The sequence below is a fragment of the Pseudophryne corroboree genome, chromosome 3 (assembly GCF_028390025.1).
Source record: "Pseudophryne corroboree isolate aPseCor3 chromosome 3, aPseCor3.hap2, whole genome shotgun sequence".
Classification (NCBI taxonomy): Eukaryota; Metazoa; Chordata; class Amphibia; order Anura; family Myobatrachidae; genus Pseudophryne; species Pseudophryne corroboree.
The window spans coordinates 707739027-707758134 of record NC_086446.1 but is presented as its reverse complement, the minus strand read 5'-3'; the positions used below and the strand labels follow the sequence as shown (position 1 = coordinate 707758134).

Here is a 19108-nt window from a genome sequence, read left to right as displayed (position 1 = left end):
ACTACTTCTCCCAGTCTGCTCCCCTACTCCCAACTACTACTCCCAGCCTATCCCCTGCTCTCACCATTACTTCTCCCAGTCTGCTCCCAACTACTACTCCTATCCTGCCACTTGCTCTCACCACTACTTCTCCCAGTCTGCTCCAAACTACTATTCCCAGCCTGTCCCCTGCTCTCACCACTACTTCTCCCAGTCTGCTCCCCTGCTCCCAACAACTATTCCCAGCCTGTCCCCTGCTCTCACCACTACTTCTCCCAGTCTGTTCCCCTGCTCCCAACTACTACTCCCAGCCTGCTCTCCTGCTCTTCACCACTACTCCTCCTAGCCTGCCCCCTGTTCCACACTACTACTCCCAGCCTGCTCTCCACCACTACTACTCCTAGCCTGCCCCCTGTTCCACACTACTTCTCCCAGCCTGCTCTCCACCACTACTACTCCTAGCCTGCCCCTGTTCCATACTACTACTCCCAGCCTGCCCCTTGCTCTCACCACTACTTCTCCCAGTCTGCTGCCCTGCTCCCAACTACTACTCCAAGCCTGTCCCCTGCCCTCCACCACTGCTACTTCCAGTCTGCCCCCTGCTCTGTATAACTTCTACTCCTCTCCTACCCCCTTCTCCGCACTTCTACCTCCTGTTCAGAAACCCCCTCCCCCAAACCAGCAGGGACATATGCTCCCCTACCACCTCCACCCCCTGGGACATACATTCCCCACCCTGCCCTCTGGCCCCCTACACACAGTAATCCCCCCACAACCCAGGGACAACTCTATCCACCCTATTTTTCTCCGGCTGGGTCCACAGGTTATTCACAGGATAACATTGGGATATGCCAGAGCGACAGCCGAAATGGCACCAAATAGTCACAAGCTTTCTGGCCTCCCAGAATGCATCGGGCTCCTCCATATTATCTCACCCAACGACTCAGTCAAATCATTTTTTTGTTTGGTGCTGCAGGAGCCGGACCATGGTCACAGGGCTGCTGTTAAGGCAGCCCTAAGCTTTTATTATTTTATTTTTATAGTCTTACTATGTTTTGAGTGATCTTTCTTAACAGCATCTTAAACGCATGCTAGAATGAGTCGCTCCGACAACTCTCCACCGGGTCGCAATAACGCTTACCCTCGGGTATTAGTGCTGTCTCGATGGGCGTCTGTGTCGGATGTTCTAGCAGGTCCAGCAGACGTTACCAGGCTGTGGCCGGAGCATGGGGAGAAGGTAAGGCATCGGTTCCACTTACTTGGGGATTCCAGACACAGCTGCACTGTATTGGAGGAGACCACAAACAGTGGTTGACGCGCCGCCACTCTTAAGTGCTCCAGCGCTATGCTTTAGGGATCATAGGTGCCAGGACTAGGTTGAGGCCGCGATCCCTGGAGTTTATGTCAGCAGGGGGAGTCAGACGCTCTCCTGGCTGCCCCTCCCCCCAGTTCATGACCAGTTTCCGTGCGTCTCCCATGAACTGATGACCTCACTTCCGTCTCAGACGCTACCACGAGGGTACTCGGTCGCAGCTTAGGCCACTGCGGTTGTGTACATTAGAGTTGCCGCCGGGACCAGGTCGCAGGCACGAGCGTCTGCATACACTCATCGTTCACTGAGCATCTGTGTCCTTTATTGAGCGTAAGTGTCTCTTATCAGTTACCGGAGCAGCAGTGTACACTAGTAGAGTCTGAATCCAATCAGCGTCTTTTGAGCATATTGATCGACCCTGGAAGTGGGGTGAGTCTCCCTGTATCCCACTCTACTGAGTAAGGATTATACAGTACTAAAATTCTATCTACTGTGTAGTATGAATAGTTAATTTTGGTACACAATGCATATGAGGCCTGTACAGTACTGTGATTTTCTGCATTATTTGACTGAAAAACTTATTAAAATAACTGTTTAAAAACAGAAACAGTAATTTGTACTCCTACATACTTGACTAGTATTTTTGGGTTTATTATATACTCATATGACAATTGCTAATATTTAACAGGTGACTGACTGCTAGTGTGATTGCTGACTTTTATATGTTTGTCGGTATTGTTTCTGAACCTCAATTTGGGTGCTCGGGTTGTGGTCAGATTGATATCACTTTTATATTTATATAAGTAATCTCAGTCACACAGAGTGCAGTATATTGTATAAACAGGTTATTTACCATGTCTATGAGTGGCAAAAGTGATGAGGAGACTTTATCAGGGACTCCTACACCCTTAACATGTCTATCTTGTAAAGTAGGGGTGTTAGCCCAGTATCTAACTTATGACGGGTTATGTGCAAACTGTTGTGCATATCAGCAAAATAAAAGACAGGTTCAGCAACCGGTAGACCCACCATGGGGTGTGTTTGCACAGACTTTGTCTACAATAGCTGACAGATTAGCACCTGTGGTGCCACACCCGGGAGTAGGATACACTATTAACCCTTACATGCAGGTCTCTTCTTGTGGGTTATTCCCAGCAGCTTCAACAAGTAAGCAGGCTAGTGAAGCCAGGGTAGATACATCTATGTTACAGACTACACAAGATGATACAATAGATGAGGATACTGTGTATTCAAATTCCCCATATGACGACCAGTCAGAGGGTTTCAGTTCAGAGGATATAGCTGAACTTATTGATGCCATGAAGGCTGTTCTGTCTCTGGAAGAATCAGCCAAAGCAATTACAAAATCTAAAGCACCTGTGTTTAAACGTCCAAAAGCAGTTAGGATGGAGTGTCCAGACAGAAGAGTAGATGGATTCTTATAAAAAAAATGTCTCTGTCAGGGGCTGTTGTAAGCCAGCTATGGCTTCAGCCTGGATGGCAAAAGCAATGGTAGAATGGGTGGAAGAACTAGAGAGTGGCCTCTCCGCACCTACCAGGGAACAGGAGACTCATCTAGGCTATATAAAACAAGCTGCGCAATATTTGGAAGAAGCAGCAATTGATATGGGTACGATTGCTTCTAAAGCATCAGCCTTAACGGTAGCTGCTCGTAGAACAATTTGGCTACGTACTTGGAAAGCAGATGCAGAATCCAAGAAGGCTCTGGAAGCGTTGCCTTTCACTGGTAATATTCTGTTCCGAATGCAATTGACAGATATTCTGGAATCGGAAGCTGAAACCAAAAAGGTCAGGTTTCCTGCTAGTTATAACCCTAAACCAAGGGGTTCGAAATTTCAGCCATTTCGATGGCAAGGTAGAGCAAAAGGAAAGGATCATTCTAACCAACCCCAGTACAATAAATCAGCTAGGGGTAGGAAGCAATGGGCCAATAGACGGCCAGCTTCCAAACCAGAGCAGAAGCCATCAGTTTGAGGGTGCGGGCCTCCGCCTGGAGCATTCCAGGGTTGGGGGCCGACTCCTTCATTTTGCACACATATGGCAGCAGTCGACGACAGATGCTTGGGTGCAGAAGGTGGTATCTCTCGGTTATGGTTTCCCTTTCAAGAAGCAACCTCCTCAAAGGTTTTTTTGCACCAGCCCGTCTCGTATAGAGTCGAAGGCCAGGGCTCTGCAGGAAGCAGTTCAGAAATTGCTTCAGTCTGGGGTAATCATCCCAGTACCCCTGACACAAAGGGGACGGGGGTTTTACTCCAACCTATTTTTGATTCAGAAGCCAAATGGATCATTCCGACCAATTCTGAAGCTCAAGAAGTTAAACAAATACGTTTGGGTTCCAAAGTTTCACATGGAGACATTACGTTCCATAGTTTTGGCCATGGAACCAGGAGATTACATGGTATCCCTGGATGTACAGGATGCTTACCTGCACGTGCCCATAGCACGGTCCCATCAGTGTTACCTCAGGTTTGCCATCCTCCAGCAACATTTTCAGTTCCAGGCTTTGCCTTTTGGGCTAGCAACAGCCCCCAGGGTATTTACCAAAATTATGGTGGTTATGGCAGCAAGCAGGGGATAAGAATTTTTCCATACCTCGACGATCTTTTAATCCTGGCACAGTCCCAGGAATTATTCTTGGGTTATCTCCAACAGACAATAGCTTGTCTTCAAAGACACAGATGGCTCAGAAATTGGGAAAAGTTGTCTCTGAGTCCATCACAACAGATGGTTCACTTGGGGGCCATATTGGATTCAAGTCTACAAAGGATAATCTAACCTGGGAAAAAGATATCCAAGGTGCAGTTAATGATTCAGGAATTGTTGCACAGTCAGACAGTATCAGTCCATGCAGCAATGCGAGTGATGGGTCTGATGGTGTCAACATTCGACATGGTGGAATATGCACAAATCCACTCCAGACCCCTACAGCACCTCAATCTAACCAGATGGAATGGAAAGCATCAGACAATAAAAAGACAGATGATAAAGCTCCCAGTAAACATTAAAATGTCGCTAGCCTGGTGGCTACAGACGGACCATCTAGACAAGGGGAGACCCTTTTGGATAGCAGATTGGCAAGTACTGACAATGGATGCCATTCCTCAAGGCTTGGGAGCAGTGTTCAAAAATGTCTGGTTCCAGGGAAAATGGACCACAAGGGAAAGTTGCCTGCCAATAAATCTGTTGGAAATAAGGGCCATATATGGCTCTGGTTCAGGCAAAGGACAATCTGCAAGGAAGACCAGTCCAGATCCGTTCAGACAGTGCAACAGCAGTAGCGTACCTAAACCATCAGCGAGGAACTCACAGCAAAAGATTGATGGAGGAAGTAACTCACATACTAAGATGGGCCGAACTCCATCTTCCGGCATTGTCCGCAGTGTTTGTGCCAGGAGTGCTGAACTGGGAAGCGGACTTTCTCAGTCGACACACCATTCAGGAGACCGCATGGGCGTTACACCCGGAAGTATTTCAAACTCTAGTAAACAGATGGGGTCTGCCAGAGATAGATCTCATGGCGTCCTGTTTGAACAACAAAGTTTTGGTATACGGGTCAAGAACAAAGGATCCCGAGGCGATCCTTGTAGATGCACTATTAGTGAAATGGGAATTTCATCTGGCATATCTGTTTCCTCCAATCTCCCTGTTACCCAGGGTGGTGAGGAAAATAAAGCAAGCAAAGGGGGCCATAATTCTAATAGCTCCAGCCTGGCCCAGAAGGCATTGGTACATAGATCTACTAAGGATGTCCGTGGAAGCTCCAATTCTGCTTCCTCAACGTCCAGATCTACTAATGCAGGGGCCTTGTTATTACAGCCACCTGGACCGGCTGTCTTTGACGGCGTGGCTGTTGAAACCTCTATCCTAAAATCAAGAGGCTTTTTACAACAGGTAATTCAAACCATGCTTAGAGCAAGAAAGCCTTCTTCAGCTCGTATTTATCATCGAATATGGCAGGTCTATAATCATTGGTGTAGCGAAAGAGGTGCGGATCCAAGATCTTTTAAAGTATCCAGGATTTGGGATTTTCTCCAAGCAGGAATGGATAAGGGTTTAAAGGTGGCTTCCTTGAGGGTTCAAGTATCAGCATTAACTGTATGGTTTCAGAAAAAGATTGCTAATCTACAGGATGTGCGTACTTTTTTCAGGGAATGTTGCACATTCAACCACCATTTGTTCCTCCTGCAGTACCCTGGGATTTAAATTTGGTTCTTAATATCCTTTAGGGGGCTCCGTTTGAACCACTTAAGAGAGCAGGTCTTAAATGGTTGACGGCTAAAGTTATCTTTTTACTGACGATGGCGTCAGCTAGAAGAGTGTCAAAATTAGGAGCACTGTCATATAAGTCTCCTTTTCTGATCTTTTATCCAGATAAAGCAGTTCTCAGAACTAAATCTGGTTATCTTCCGAAGGTGGTTTCAAAGTTTCTCCTGAACGAAGAAATTGTGGTCCCGGCTTTTCAGGTATCGGCACTTTCTGCGGGAGAAGCGTCGCTGGACGTAGTCCGTGCATTAAGAATTTATGTAGATCGTACTAGTGCCATCAGAAAGACAGATTCTCTCTTCATTCTCTACGGATTTCACAAAAGAGGATGGCCTGCTACTAAACAGACGCCAGCAAGATGGCTTCGAATGATGATTTCAGAAGCATATTCTCATGCTGATCTCCCTGCTCCGGCTAATGTCTCTGCGCACTCTACACGTAGGGTAGGTCCTTCATGGGCAGCACAACATGGTGCTTCAGCAGAACAGATTTGTAAGGCAGCCACATGGTCTTCCATTAACACATTCATTAGACATTATGCCTTGGATACTTTTGCCTCTCATGACGCAGAATTCGGGCAAAAGGTTCTCCTGGCTAATCAGGAGCGCCCCCACCACTAATAATGGCTTTGGGAATCCCAATGTTATCCTGTGGATAACCTGTGGACCCAGCCGGAGAAATATACCGTTATGGTAAGAACTTACCGTTGATAACGGAATTTCTCCTATGTCCACAGGTATCCACAGGGATACCACCCTGACGCACCTGATTTGAGGATCTTTACAATCACTAAACATCTTCCTTCTTGTATGGAAGGGTGTGCATGTGTGTTCTTATCACCTGAATAGGGTTCTACATGATGCTCCTGCCTAATTGCTGTGAAAACAACTGATTTGACTGAGTCGGTGGGCGGGATTATATGGAGGAGCCCAATGCATCCTTGGAGGCCAGAAAGCTTGTGACTATTTGGTGCCATTTCCGCTGTCGTTCCGGCATATCCCAGTGTTATCTAGAGATGAGCGGGTTCGGTTCCTCGGAATCCGAACCCGCCCGAACTTCAGTTTTTTTTACACGGGGCCGAGCGACTCGGATCTTCCCGCCTTGCTCGGTTAACCCGAGCGCGCCCGAACGTCATCATCCCGCTGTCGGATTCTCGCGAGGCTCGGATTCTATCGCGAGACTCGGATTCTATATAAGGAGCCGCGCGTCGCCGCCATTTTCACACGTGCATTGAAATTCATAGGGAGAGGACGTGGCTGGCGTCCTCTCCGTTTATAGAGAAGAGAGTGAGACTAGAGTAGAGAGAGACACAGTAGTAATTTTGGGGAGCATTAGGAGGAGTACTACTACTTGCTGAAGTGATAGATAGATAGATAGTGTGACTGTATAATGTATATCTGACTTGTGGGGGAGACACTGACAGTGGGGAGCAGTTAGAGTCTGAGAGCAGGACTCAGGAGTACATATAACGTACAGTGCACACTTTTGCTGCCAGAGTGCCACACTGCCATTGTGACCACACTGACCACCAGTATAATATATATTGTGATTGTCTGCTTAGGAGTACTACTTGCAAGTTGCTGATAGTGTGACCAGTGACCTGACCACCAGTTTAATAATCACCACCAGTTTAATATATATAATATATATATATATAATTGTATATAATATATATATATAATATTGTATACCACCTACCCGTTTTTTTTTTTTCTTTCTTCTTCTTTATACATACTACTATAGTAGCTTACTGTAGCAGTCTGCGGTGCGGCTGAGCTGACAGTGTCCAGCAGGTCCGTCATCAGTCATTACATAATAAATATATCTACCTGTCCGGCTGCAGTACTAGTGTGATATAATATATATTGATTTCATCTCATTATCATCCAGTCTATATTAGCAGCAGACACAGTACGGTAGTCCACGGCTGTAGCTACCTCTGTGTCGGCAGTCGCTCGTCCATCCATAATTGTATACCACCCACCCGTGGTTTTTTTTTTTTCTTTCTTCTTTATACATACTACTATAGTAGCTTACTGTAGCAGTCTGCGGTGCTGCTGAGCTGACAGTGTCCAGCAGGTCCGTCATCAGTCATTACATAATGAATATATCTACCTGTCCGGCTGCAGTACTAGTGTGATATAATATATATTGATTTCATCTCATTATCATCCAGTCTATATTAGCAGCAGACACAGTACGGTAGTCCACGGCTGTAGCTACCTCTGTGTCGGCAGTCGCTCGTCCATCCATAATTGTATACCACCTACCCGTGGTTTTTTTTTTTTCTTTCTTCTTTATACATACTACTATAGTAGCTTACTGTAGCAGTCTGCGGTGCTGCTGAGCTGACAGTGTCCAGCAGGTCCGTCATCAGTCATTACATAATAAATATATCTACATGTCCGGCTGCAGTACTAGCGTGATATTATATATATATATATATATATATTGATTTCATCTCATTATCATCCAGTCTATATTAGCAGCAGACACAGTACGGTAGTCCACGGCTGTAGCTACCTCTGTGTCGGCAGTCGCTCGTCCATCCATAATTGTATACCACCTACCCGTGTTTTTTTTTTTCTTTCTTCTTTATACATACTACTATAGTAGCTTACTGTAGCAGTCTGCGGTGCTGCTGAGCTGACAGTGTCCAGCAGGTCCGTCATCAGTCATTACATAATAAATATATATACCTCTCCGGCTGCAGTACTAGTGATATTATATATATATATATTGATTTCATCTCATTATCATCCAGTCTATATTAGCAGCAGACACAGTACGGTAGTCCACGGCTGTAGCTACCTCTGTGTCGGCAGTCGCTCGTCCATCCATAATTGTATACCACCCACCCGTGGTTTTTTTTTTTTCTTTCTTCTTTATACATACTACTATAGTAGCTTACTGTAGCAGTCTGCGGTGCTGCTGAGCTGACAGTGTCCAGCAGGTCCGTCATCAGTCATTACATAATGAATATATCTACCTGTCCGGCTGCAGTACTAGTGTGATATAATATATATTGATTTCATCTCATTATCATCCAGTCTATATTAGCAGCAGACACAGTACGGTAGTCCACGGCTGTAGCTACCTCTGTGTCGGCAGTCGCTCGTCCATCCATAAGTATACTAGTATCCATCCATCTCCATTGTTTACCTGAGGTGCCTTTTAGTTGTGCCTATTAAAATATGGAGAACAAAAATGTTGAGGTTCCAAAATTAGGGAAAGATCAAGATCCACTTCCACCTCGTGCTGAAGCTGCTGCCACTAGTCATGGCCGAGACGATGAAATGCCAGCAACGTCGTCTGCCAAGGCCGATGCCCAATGTCATAGTACAGAGCATGTAAAATCCAAAACACCAAATATCAGTAAAAAAAGGACTCCAAAATCTAAAATAAAATTGTCGGAGGAGAAGCGTAAACTTGCCAATATGCCATTTACCACACGGAGTGGCAAGGAACGGCTGAGGCCCTGGCCTATGTTCATGGCTAGTGGTTCAGCTTCACATGAGGATGGAAGCACTCAGCCTCTCGCTAGAAAAATGAAAAGACTCAAGCTGGCAAAAGCACCGCAAAGAACTGTGCGTTCTTCGAAATCCCAAATCCACAAGGAGAGTCCAATTGTGTCGGTTGCGATGCCTGACCTTCCCAACACTGGACGTGAAGAGCATGCGCCTTCCACCATTTGCACGCCCCCTGCAAGTGCTGGAAGGAGCACCCGCAGTCCAGTTCCTGATAGTCAGATTGAAGATGTCAGTGTTGAAGTACACCAGGATGAGGAGGATATGGGTGTTGCTGGCGCTGGGGAGGAAATTGACAAGGAGGATTCTGATGGTGAGGTGGTTTGTTTAAGTCAGGCACCCGGGGAGACACCTGTTGTCCGTGGGAGGAATATGGCCGTTGACATGCCTGCAGTGCCACTCCTAGATGGGCCCGGTGTTTGTGTCGGCCACTAGGGTCGCTTATCTTACTCACACAGCTACCTCATTGCGCCTCTTTTTTTCTTTGCATCATGTGCTGTTTGGGGAGTGTTTTTTGGAAGGGCCATCCTGCGTGACACTGCAGTGCCACTCCTAGATGGGCCCGGTGTTTGTGTCGGCCACTAGGGTCGCTTATCTTACTCACACAGCTACCTCATTGCGCCTCTTTTTTTCTTTGCGTCATGTGCTGTTTGGGGAGTGTTTTTTGGAAGGGCCATCCTGCGTGACACTGCAGTGCCACTCCTAGATGGGCCAGGTGTTTGTGTCGGCCACTAGGGTCGCTTATCTTACTCACACAGCTACCTCATTGCGCCTCTTTTTTTCTTTGCGTCATGTGCTGTTTGGGGAGTGTTTTTTGGAAGGGCCATCCTGCGTGACACTGCAGTGCCACTCCTAGATGGGCCCGGTGTTTGTGTCGGCCACTAGGGTCGCTTATCTTACTCACACAGCTACCTCATTGCGCCTCTTTTTTTCTTTGCGTCATGTGCTGTTTGGGGAGTGTTTTTTGGAAGGGCCATCCTGCGTGACACTGCAGTGCCACTCCTAGATGGGCCAGGTGTTTGTGTCGGCCACTAGGGTCGCTTATCTTACTCACACAGCTACCTCATTGCGCCTCTTTTTTTCTTTGCGTCATGTGCTGTTTGGGGAGTGTTTTTTGGAAGGGCCATCCTGCGTGACACTGCAGTGCCACTCCTAGATGGGCCCGGTGTTTTTGTCGGCCACTAGGGTCGCTTATCTTACTCACACAGCTACCTCATTGCGCCTCTTTTTTTCTTTGTGTCATGTGCTGTTTGGGGAGTGTTTTTTGGAAGGGCCATCCTGCGTGACACTGCAGTGCCACTCCTAGATGGGCCCGGTGTTTGTGTCGGCCACTAGGGTCGCTTATCTTACTCACACAGCTACCTCATTGCGCCTCTTTTTTTCTTTGCATCATGTGCTGTTTGGGGAGTGTTTTTTGGAAGGGCCATCCTGCGTGACACTGCAGTGCCACTCCTAGATGGGCCAGGTGTTTGTGTCGGCCACTAGGGTCGCTTAGCTTACTCACACAGCTACCTCATTGCGCCTCTTTTTTTCTTTGCATCATGTGCTGTTTGGGGAGTGTTTTTTGGAAGGGCCATCCTGCGTGACACTGCAGTGCCACTCCTAGATGGGCCCGGTGTTTGTGTCGGCCACTAGGGTCGCTTATCTTACTCACACAGCTACCTCATTGCGCCTCTTTTTTTCTTTGCGTCATGTGCTGTTTGGGGAGTGTTTTTTGGAAGGGCCATCCTGCGTGACACTGCAGTGCCACTCCTAGATGGGCCCGGTGTTTGTGTCGGCCACTAGGGTCGCTTAGCTTAGTCATCCAGCGACCTCGGTGCAAATTTTAGGACTAAAAATAATATTGTGAGGTATTCAGAATAGACTGAAAATGAGTGGAAATTATGGTTTTTGAGGTTAATAATACTTTGGGATCAAAATGACCCCCAAATTCTATGATTTAAGCTGTTTTTTAGTGTTTTTTGAAAAAAACACCCGAATCCAAAACACACCCGAATCCGACAAAAAAAATTCGGTGAGGTTTTGCCAAAACGCGGTCGAACCCAAAACACGGCCGCGGAACCGAACCCAAAACCAAAACACAAAACCCGAAAAATTTCAAGTGCACATCTCTAGTGTTATCCTGTGGATACCTGTGGACATAGGAGAAATTCCGTTATCAACGGTAAGTTCTTACCATAACGGTATATTTTCTTGTGGAGGCCAGTGTGTTTTTATTTTCCTGTCGCTGGTCAATGTGTTTTTTTTCTGTGGGGACCAAAGTGTTTCATTATATTCTTGTGGGGGCCATTGAGTTTTGTTCTTTGGGGGCTAATGTGTTTATTTATTTTTTCTGTTGGTGTCATAAAGTTTGTTTATTTTACTGTGGGGGCTTCTGTTTTATTTATTGTTTTCTGTGGATCGAAATGTTTTTTTTTTCTGGGGGACAATCGTGCTCATATGGAGTTGTAGGACAGATTCAGATGCACCAAGAAGTGTATTAGAAATGTGTTGGGCGTTCCTAGGTGCTTACAGTTGACTAATCAGACACAGATATATCGTAGTATGGGTGTGTTGCCCTAAGTGGATGTACAGATGGAGTCACGCTCATCTGAGGCGGCTCCATTGCAGGCGTGCACTCCCAGGATGACTAGGCGATCCGTCTGCCTAGCCCCACCTGGAGTGCACAGAGACACTCTTCCATTCACTAGAATGGGGCACATCTCCGCCAGCGCCTCCTTCACGGAAGCGCGTGCGCCCCAGATGAAGATGCTCTCCCATTCTAGTGAATGGGCGAGTCTCTGTCACGGGCGCGCACGCGCCTTGAACGGAGATGCTCTCGTCGATAGGCACGCCTGGGTGGGCGCGCCCAGGCACAGATGGAGCCACGACTAGCGTGGCTCCATCTGTATATAGAGATGCTGAATTGCTCACATTGAATGCCATATTCAAACGAATGATCTGCACCTAGGATAAGGTGGTTGAAAGTTTCAATGGTGCAACTGATGATGGCATCTAAAGATCTACAAAGCATGATTGCAACATCTGTAGACACTGAAAGTTGGCGTCTCAGTTCTTGCATATTCTGACATACCCTGTATTATGCATATTATTTCCCGGGCTGGTTTTCCATCCCAGTCCACCCGTGTGTAGAGCTGTATTCCACAAGTCTGATCTGCTTTGATATACTGTATTACAGGATTTGAAAAAGAGGTATCCCACTAATCCGTAGCTGAAAATATCACAAGGTGTCCTCAATGCCACAGAATACATGTAGTCTACAGTATATGCAAATACTGCAGACGAGAAGAAATCGCATCCTTAACACAGGCTAATTCATTGTTTTTTTAAACATTCAATAAACAATTTACAACTTATTCTTGTTGGTTATTTTTGTGTAACAATGAAATAAATGCATAGTGTATGCGTTATGAAACGCTAGACAAATAAAGCCATAGTACTCATACTAATTTCAAATCAGACATGGCTACTTCACTCTCCACTATGTGTTAAAGTCAAGATACAATTTCTTTCATATTCATTCAAGTTTTAAAAGAAAACATGTAAAAAAACATAAAAATGATAACTATAATTATTGCTGCCATGTGGTAGCAATAAGGCAACATGTATCATTTGTTCATTATAATCAAAGATTTCATTGGGAATATTAGGGAAATAGCTGTAAACCTTCCTCAGAAAGTCCAAAGGCATTAACATGGGATCAGGTGGGTCATTCCGACCCGATCGCATGCTGCACTTCCTCGCAGCGGTGCAATCAGGTCGGAACTGCGCATGCACTGCACGCCCGCTGTTGCCCGGCGACCCTGGTCGCTGGGCAACGACGCTGGAACCGAAGAAAGCGGTCACAGCGGCTACCGCAAGCAGATTGACAGAAGGAAGGCGTTCCGGGGCGTCACCTGTCCGTTGGCGGCCATTTTCGGGGGAGTGGTAAGGAAAACACAGGCGTGTCCAGGAGAACGGAGGGTGGATGTCTGACGTCAAAGCCGGCCCCAGCATCGCTGAGATCGTCGCACAGGGTATGTCCAGGGCTACTCTTCTTTTACACAAAACTTTTTTTAGCATAGCAGGGCTGAACAAGCGTTCGCAGCCCTGCTAAGCTAAAATACACTCCCCCATAGGCGGGGATTAGTTGATCGCACCAGCAGCAAAAAGTTGCTGGCTGCAATCAACTCGGAATGACCACCAAGGTCCGGATCCTGGCAGTCGGGATCCTGGCAGGTGAAATCCTGATGCTGGAATCCCGACAGTGCTCGGAATACCTACACCAGCATCCAACTAGGAACACAATCCCGGCGCCGGAATCCTGACCGCCTGGATCCCGAACAAACATTTGCCAGCCCATTGAGGTAAGCCTTGGTGGGTGGGGGGTGTTTCGGTTTAGTCTGTGGGGGGAGGGTTAGGCTGCATGGTGGGTGGGTTAGGCTTAGGCTGCGGAGAGGAGAGGTTTGGATTAGGCACCCCCAGGGAGGGTTAGGATTAGGCTGTGGGGGAGGGGAGGGGGAGGTTTAGGCTGCGGGAAGGGGGCGTTAGGTTTAGGCACCACCGAGGAGGGTTAGGCTGAGGTGGGGGTGGGGGTGGGGTTAGGTTTAGATTGCGGGAAGGGAGGGTTAGGGTGGGGTTAGGGTTAGGTTTAGACTGCGGGAAGGGAGGGTTATGGTTAGGGGGGCATTGGGGGAAGGTAAGTATATACGTAGCCCCTGTTGGTATTCTCACAATTGGGATGCCGCGTTCGGTGTTCTGACCACCGGCATCCCGACCGCCGGCATATCATACCCAACCGATTAATGCAAACACTCTGATAGCAGTGAGTTCAAACTAATATCCCCATATGTAGAATAAGAGATTCCCATCCTTAACACAGGCTAATTCATTGTGTTTTTTTTAACATTCAATAAACAATTTACAACTTATTCTTGTTGGTTATTTTTGTTTCATACTAGATAACACATGAATTTCTATAATAAAACATTACATTTAAAGCCCTGAATTAAATATAAGCACCATATAAAGAAGTTGATAAAAACTAAATATGAAAAACTTCATCCTTTGGGGGATGCGTATCAAGCCTTGGAGAGAAAAAAAGTGGAGACAGATAAAGTACCAGCCAATCACCTTATAACTGTCGTTTGAAAAATGACAGAGGCTGATTGGTTGGTACTTTATTTCTCTCCACTTTATATCTCTCCAAGGTTTGACACATCAGTGCCTTAATGTGAAATGAAACCTTCATTGTTCTTATGACAGTTGAGATTTATCCTAATAACAACAACATTATGAACAGTCTAAATGTAACCAGGAATAGGCCAATTTAATCCCTTCTATGCAAATGTAATATACATCTGTAAATGTAATCCCTTCTATTGTAAAGTGTAGCATTTAATTTAGTTTTTATAAATATTTCATGGTGCCTGTTTCCTACTAAGCATGTTAATTAATGTAAACACAAAATAAACTATAGAAGAAGCTAACTAGAGATATGGGGCTATATTTATAATATATCATTTATAAGTGATTGCTTTTATAAACCACCTCTTCTTGGCAGGTTTCAGGTGAAAATTGAAAGTGACACTAACATTAAGTGTAAAGTCCGGCATGCTATACACAGTGGTGGTCATTCCGAGTTGGTCCCTCGCTAGCTACTTTTAGCAGCCGTGCAAACGCTTTGCCGCCGCCCACTGGGGAGTGTATTTTAGCTTTGCAGAAGTGCGAACGCTTGTGCAGCAGAGCGCCTGCAAAATCTTTTTGTGCAAAACAAGACCAGCCCTGTAGTTACCCTTCATGTGCGTTGATTCTAACGACGGAGGGACGGCTTTTGACGTCACACACCCACCCAGCATCCACCCAGCCACGCCTGTGTTTTCCCCGACACGCCTGCGTTTTTCTAAGCACTCCCTGAAAACGGTCGGTTGACACCCAGAAACGCCCACTTCATGTCAATCTTCTTGCGTTGTGCTGTGCGACTGAAAACTTCGTTAGAACCTATGCAAAACCACAAAGGACTTTGTACCCGTACATCGCTCGTGCGCATTGCAGGGCATACGCATGCACAGAAATGCAGATTTTTAGCCTCATCGCTGCGCTGCGAACAACGGCAACTAGCGATCAACTCAGAATGACCCCCAATGTTATTAGCACTTTAAATTTCTGAAACCCACCGAGCAGCAGAAGCTTGTAAATATAGTCCATAATGTTTTGTAGAGTCTTTGGCTGTAATCAAATTTCTCTTGTTCAACTATGCGGCCACAATAATAATTAGTTTCCTTGTAGAAAACAAGACAATAGTTCAGTGGTTCCCAAAGTGGTTGCCGTGGCACCCTGGGGTGCCTCAGGGCCATAACTAGGTGTGTGCCGATTTTGCCTTGCCCACAGTGCAAATGCACTGAGGGCGCACCATCTGGCAGCACCCCCTTCCTTCCCCCGCACGGCCGCTATCTCTGGTGGGGGGAGTGGGAGTATAGAGGGCACAATACTCACTGAGCACGCAGAAGAGTGGTATGCCCCAGTGAGGGTCTCCCAACAGTAACGGGGCGGGCAGCACACCAGGGGAGAGCTGAGTGGACAGGTACCCGGATGCAGGGTGCTGGCTGTCGCCTCGATTAAGGGTAAGGCACCGCACGCACAGCCGATCAGCACAGACCCACACTCTCCCACTGGCGTTCTCCATTAACTTGCACGGCTGCTGCTAATCCTCAGAGCGCAGGCTAAAGACCCTGCTAGGGTCATGTGCAGGGCCGGCCTGAGCCTAATTTTTTTGGTATGCGAATATATATTTTGGCGCTTCTTAGTGGGGCGTGGCTTCATGGGGAAGGGTCGTGACAACAGAATAGTATCAATTCACATTTCAATAGCAGTTAGTGTGATATGGTATATCGCAGCAGTCAGTACCATTAGGATGATATACCCCCAATGTACATTACAGCAGTCAGTGTCATATGTATAATATCCCCCCAATATCACCAGTACTCACCCCTTGCAGCACATAGTCACTGCTCCCCTCCCCCGTACATGCACAGGGACCTCCTCCCCTCCCAGGTAGCACATACAGACCTGCTCACCTCTTCTCCCCTCACCAGTGCTCACCCCCCAAAGCACAGTCACCGCTCTTCTCCCCCGCACATACAGTACACAGTGACCCGCTCCCCTCCCGCACAGCACATACACAGTGACCCGTACCTGCCATCCGCTGACTGGATCCCCTCTAAGTGTAGCCATGGAAGACAGCAGCAGTCCTGTCCTAGGAGCTCAGGCTGGAGGTGGCCGCTGATGTTGCTGCTCATCGTGGCCGCGCCGCGGCGGAAGTGACTGCAGTGGAGTGGTCATGGCACCAGCTTTTAAAATGTGTGGGGCAGGTATTGGGGGTTCCATGTCTCCTCTGTACAACGGCACAGCTGTGCGCTTGTCAGAGGAGACTGTTGGCGCATGGTAGATGCTAGAATCAAGTGGGCTAAGGGACCTTTTCCGTAAGGGGGAGGAGTTACGACGCAAGGGGGAGGAGCTAGGCCAGCGGGATAGTTCCTCTACTATCCACGCCACCAACTATTACCTTTAGTAATTAGGTGGTGAGCGAAGCGGAGCGAGCCACCGTGCCCGAAGCGTGGCGAGCGAAGCGAGCCCGCGAGGGTACTTTTCGGTACCCTGTTCGCCCGTAGCTCCTCCCCCTGGTAACGTAGCTCCTCCCCTCAATACGTCACAAGGTCCCTTCAGCCCCTCCGATATAGAACCAACCGTTGGCGCATGGCGTGCCGCAGCGTGAGTGACAGTGACTCACTGTCACAGAATGCAGCAGCGCCCTCAGTGGCCCAGCGCTCTATGCCACCGCGTAACATCTTCACTGTAGCATTTCCCATTACTTTCTCCCCCCCCCTTCCCCTTCAACTTGGGAGAGACGTGCTGACGTCAAACGTCTCTCCCAGCTGTCTCCTACACTGCCCTGTGCCCTGCTCTGCACCGCGAGGAGCTGCTAGCTGGGGGAGAACTTGGGCAGGAAGGAGAAGAAGAGATTCCTGCTTGCTGGTATAATACTTATTCTCTATCTCTCTCTCTCTCTCTCTTTCTCTCTGTCATATAAAAATGGGGACTCTGCCTGCTTAATGTGCAAAAAGAGGACTCTGCTGCTGTAATGCGTAAAAAAGGGGGATTCTGCTGCCTAATGTGTAAAAAGGGGACTCTGCCTACTTAATGTGTAAACGGGGGACTCTGCTGTTGTAATGTGTAAAAAAAGGGGACTCTGCCTGCCTAATGTGTAAAAAAGGAGGATTGTGCCTGCCTAATGTATAAAAAGGGGGACTTTGCTGCCTAATGTGTTAAAAAGGGGACTCTGCCTGCCTAATGTGTAAAAAAGGGGGACTCTGCCTGCTCAATGTATAAAAAGGGGGACTCTGCCTGCATAATGTGTAAAAAGGGAGACTCTGCTGCTGTAATGTGTAAAAAAGGGGGACTCTGCCTGCCTATTGTGTAAAAAAGGGGGATCTGCTGCCATAATGTGTAATGAGAGCTCTGTGGCCACGCCCCTAGCCCATGAAGCCACACCCCTGTATTTTTGGTGCACGCACTGGCCTTGTTTTGTATATGGGGGGGGGGGCGCCGATGCTGTTTCTTGCACACACCGCTAAAATGTCTAGTTACGGCACTGCTCAGGGCATTTGTAAGGATGCCCTGTGTTGGTGGTCAAAAACTATTTCAAATTATTTATGAACAATGTTTTAGGCAAAACAAGAGCTGGTGGTTGCCAATCATAAAATATGTGGACTAGCAGAAGCGAATCCTGTCCCTCACCACACAACTGAACCTAAGGATGACAATAAACACATTTTACCTAATTTAATATTTTTTTCTGAATTTCTCAGTAAGAAACTTTTGACCTAGGGGTGCCATGAAAAATAAAATTCTCGTACTCTAGTCAGTGTGCCGTGATCCAAGAATGTCAATGTAAAATGACTAAGTGACAGAGATATGCCTCTTTCAACTGGCCTGATTGCGGATGGCATGGCCATGCACCCTACGAAAGAAAATACAGAAAAAAATAGTATTTTGAGTGCCTCCCTTGCCACTCTGAAGCCCAGCACACAGCTGCATGTACTCGGCTGGGGGCTGCTGTGTACTTTGCTGAGGAGAAGAGCTGCAACTGCTGCTTCCAGGTAAGGGGACAGATCTGGGCCCGTGCTGGGCCCCTTCATCAAACCTGAGCCCGGGTAAATACCTGCTCCCCGCTCTCTCTGCACCACTGTGGCCAGTAGGGTTTGTCACAGATTGACATTATAATTAAGGATACAAGAAATATGATAGCATTGTCCATGGAAGGGTTTGTCAGACAGTTATCATCAGGAGACCAATAATGATTTGACACATTGATGGACATCAAGTTGTGTGCTTGTTAGAAACTGCAATATTCACATTCCACTCCCTCCTCATGGCCCTAATTGGTCCTTGTCGTCTGACACCTATCTCTTTACCCTATCCCTTCTTGCCTCTATCGCTCTCTTTCTCTCCCGTTGCCTGTTTCCATTTTGCCGATCTTTTCAGGACCGGTGCAAGGTTTCGCTGCATCCTAGGCAAAACGATAGCCTAGCTCCCCATAGCCTGCAATACCACGCATCCACCCCTCCCGGAGGGGAAATGCAGGAGGCCTGGGGTGAATTGCATCATTATAAATATACAAACAAATGGGACAACAGTCAAGGACTTTTAAAGTGATAGACTATATTTAATTTATCAGTATATAAAAGTCAAATACAATACAATAATTGCACATATATTTCTATTCCCTGGATTCAAACAATATCAAAGTCCAATTGTTTGTCCTTATTATAAAGCGGCACATATAAATAGGACTGTTTGTGTCATGCTCAACCTTCAATATAATGCAGTTGTATTAGCTCACCATCCAGTGTCTAAGTGCAGTTTATTTATATAGGCAGATACAAAAGCCTGATTCCAGTGCTTGTCCCAGACACAGAATGCTTTAGCTCAGGGACGTGCAGTCAGGGGAGGCAGTGCCTCACCTATC

The 19108-nt window shown here is 47.0% G+C and overlaps 1 protein-coding gene across 1 annotated transcript in view; it reads left to right on the top strand.

The window, feature by feature from the left end:
• Positions 1-12458, top strand: part of LOC135056663 (alpha-2-macroglobulin-like) — a 516386-nt gene extending 503928 nt beyond the window's left edge. The window contains exon 36 of the mRNA XM_063962107.1: positions 12281-12458. Coding sequence (XP_063818177.1) covers positions 12281-12306 — 26 coding nt within the window. The 3' untranslated portion in view covers positions 12307-12458. The remainder of the gene's footprint in view (positions 1-12280) is intronic.
• The last annotated feature ends 6650 nt before the right edge of the window (positions 12459-19108 follow it).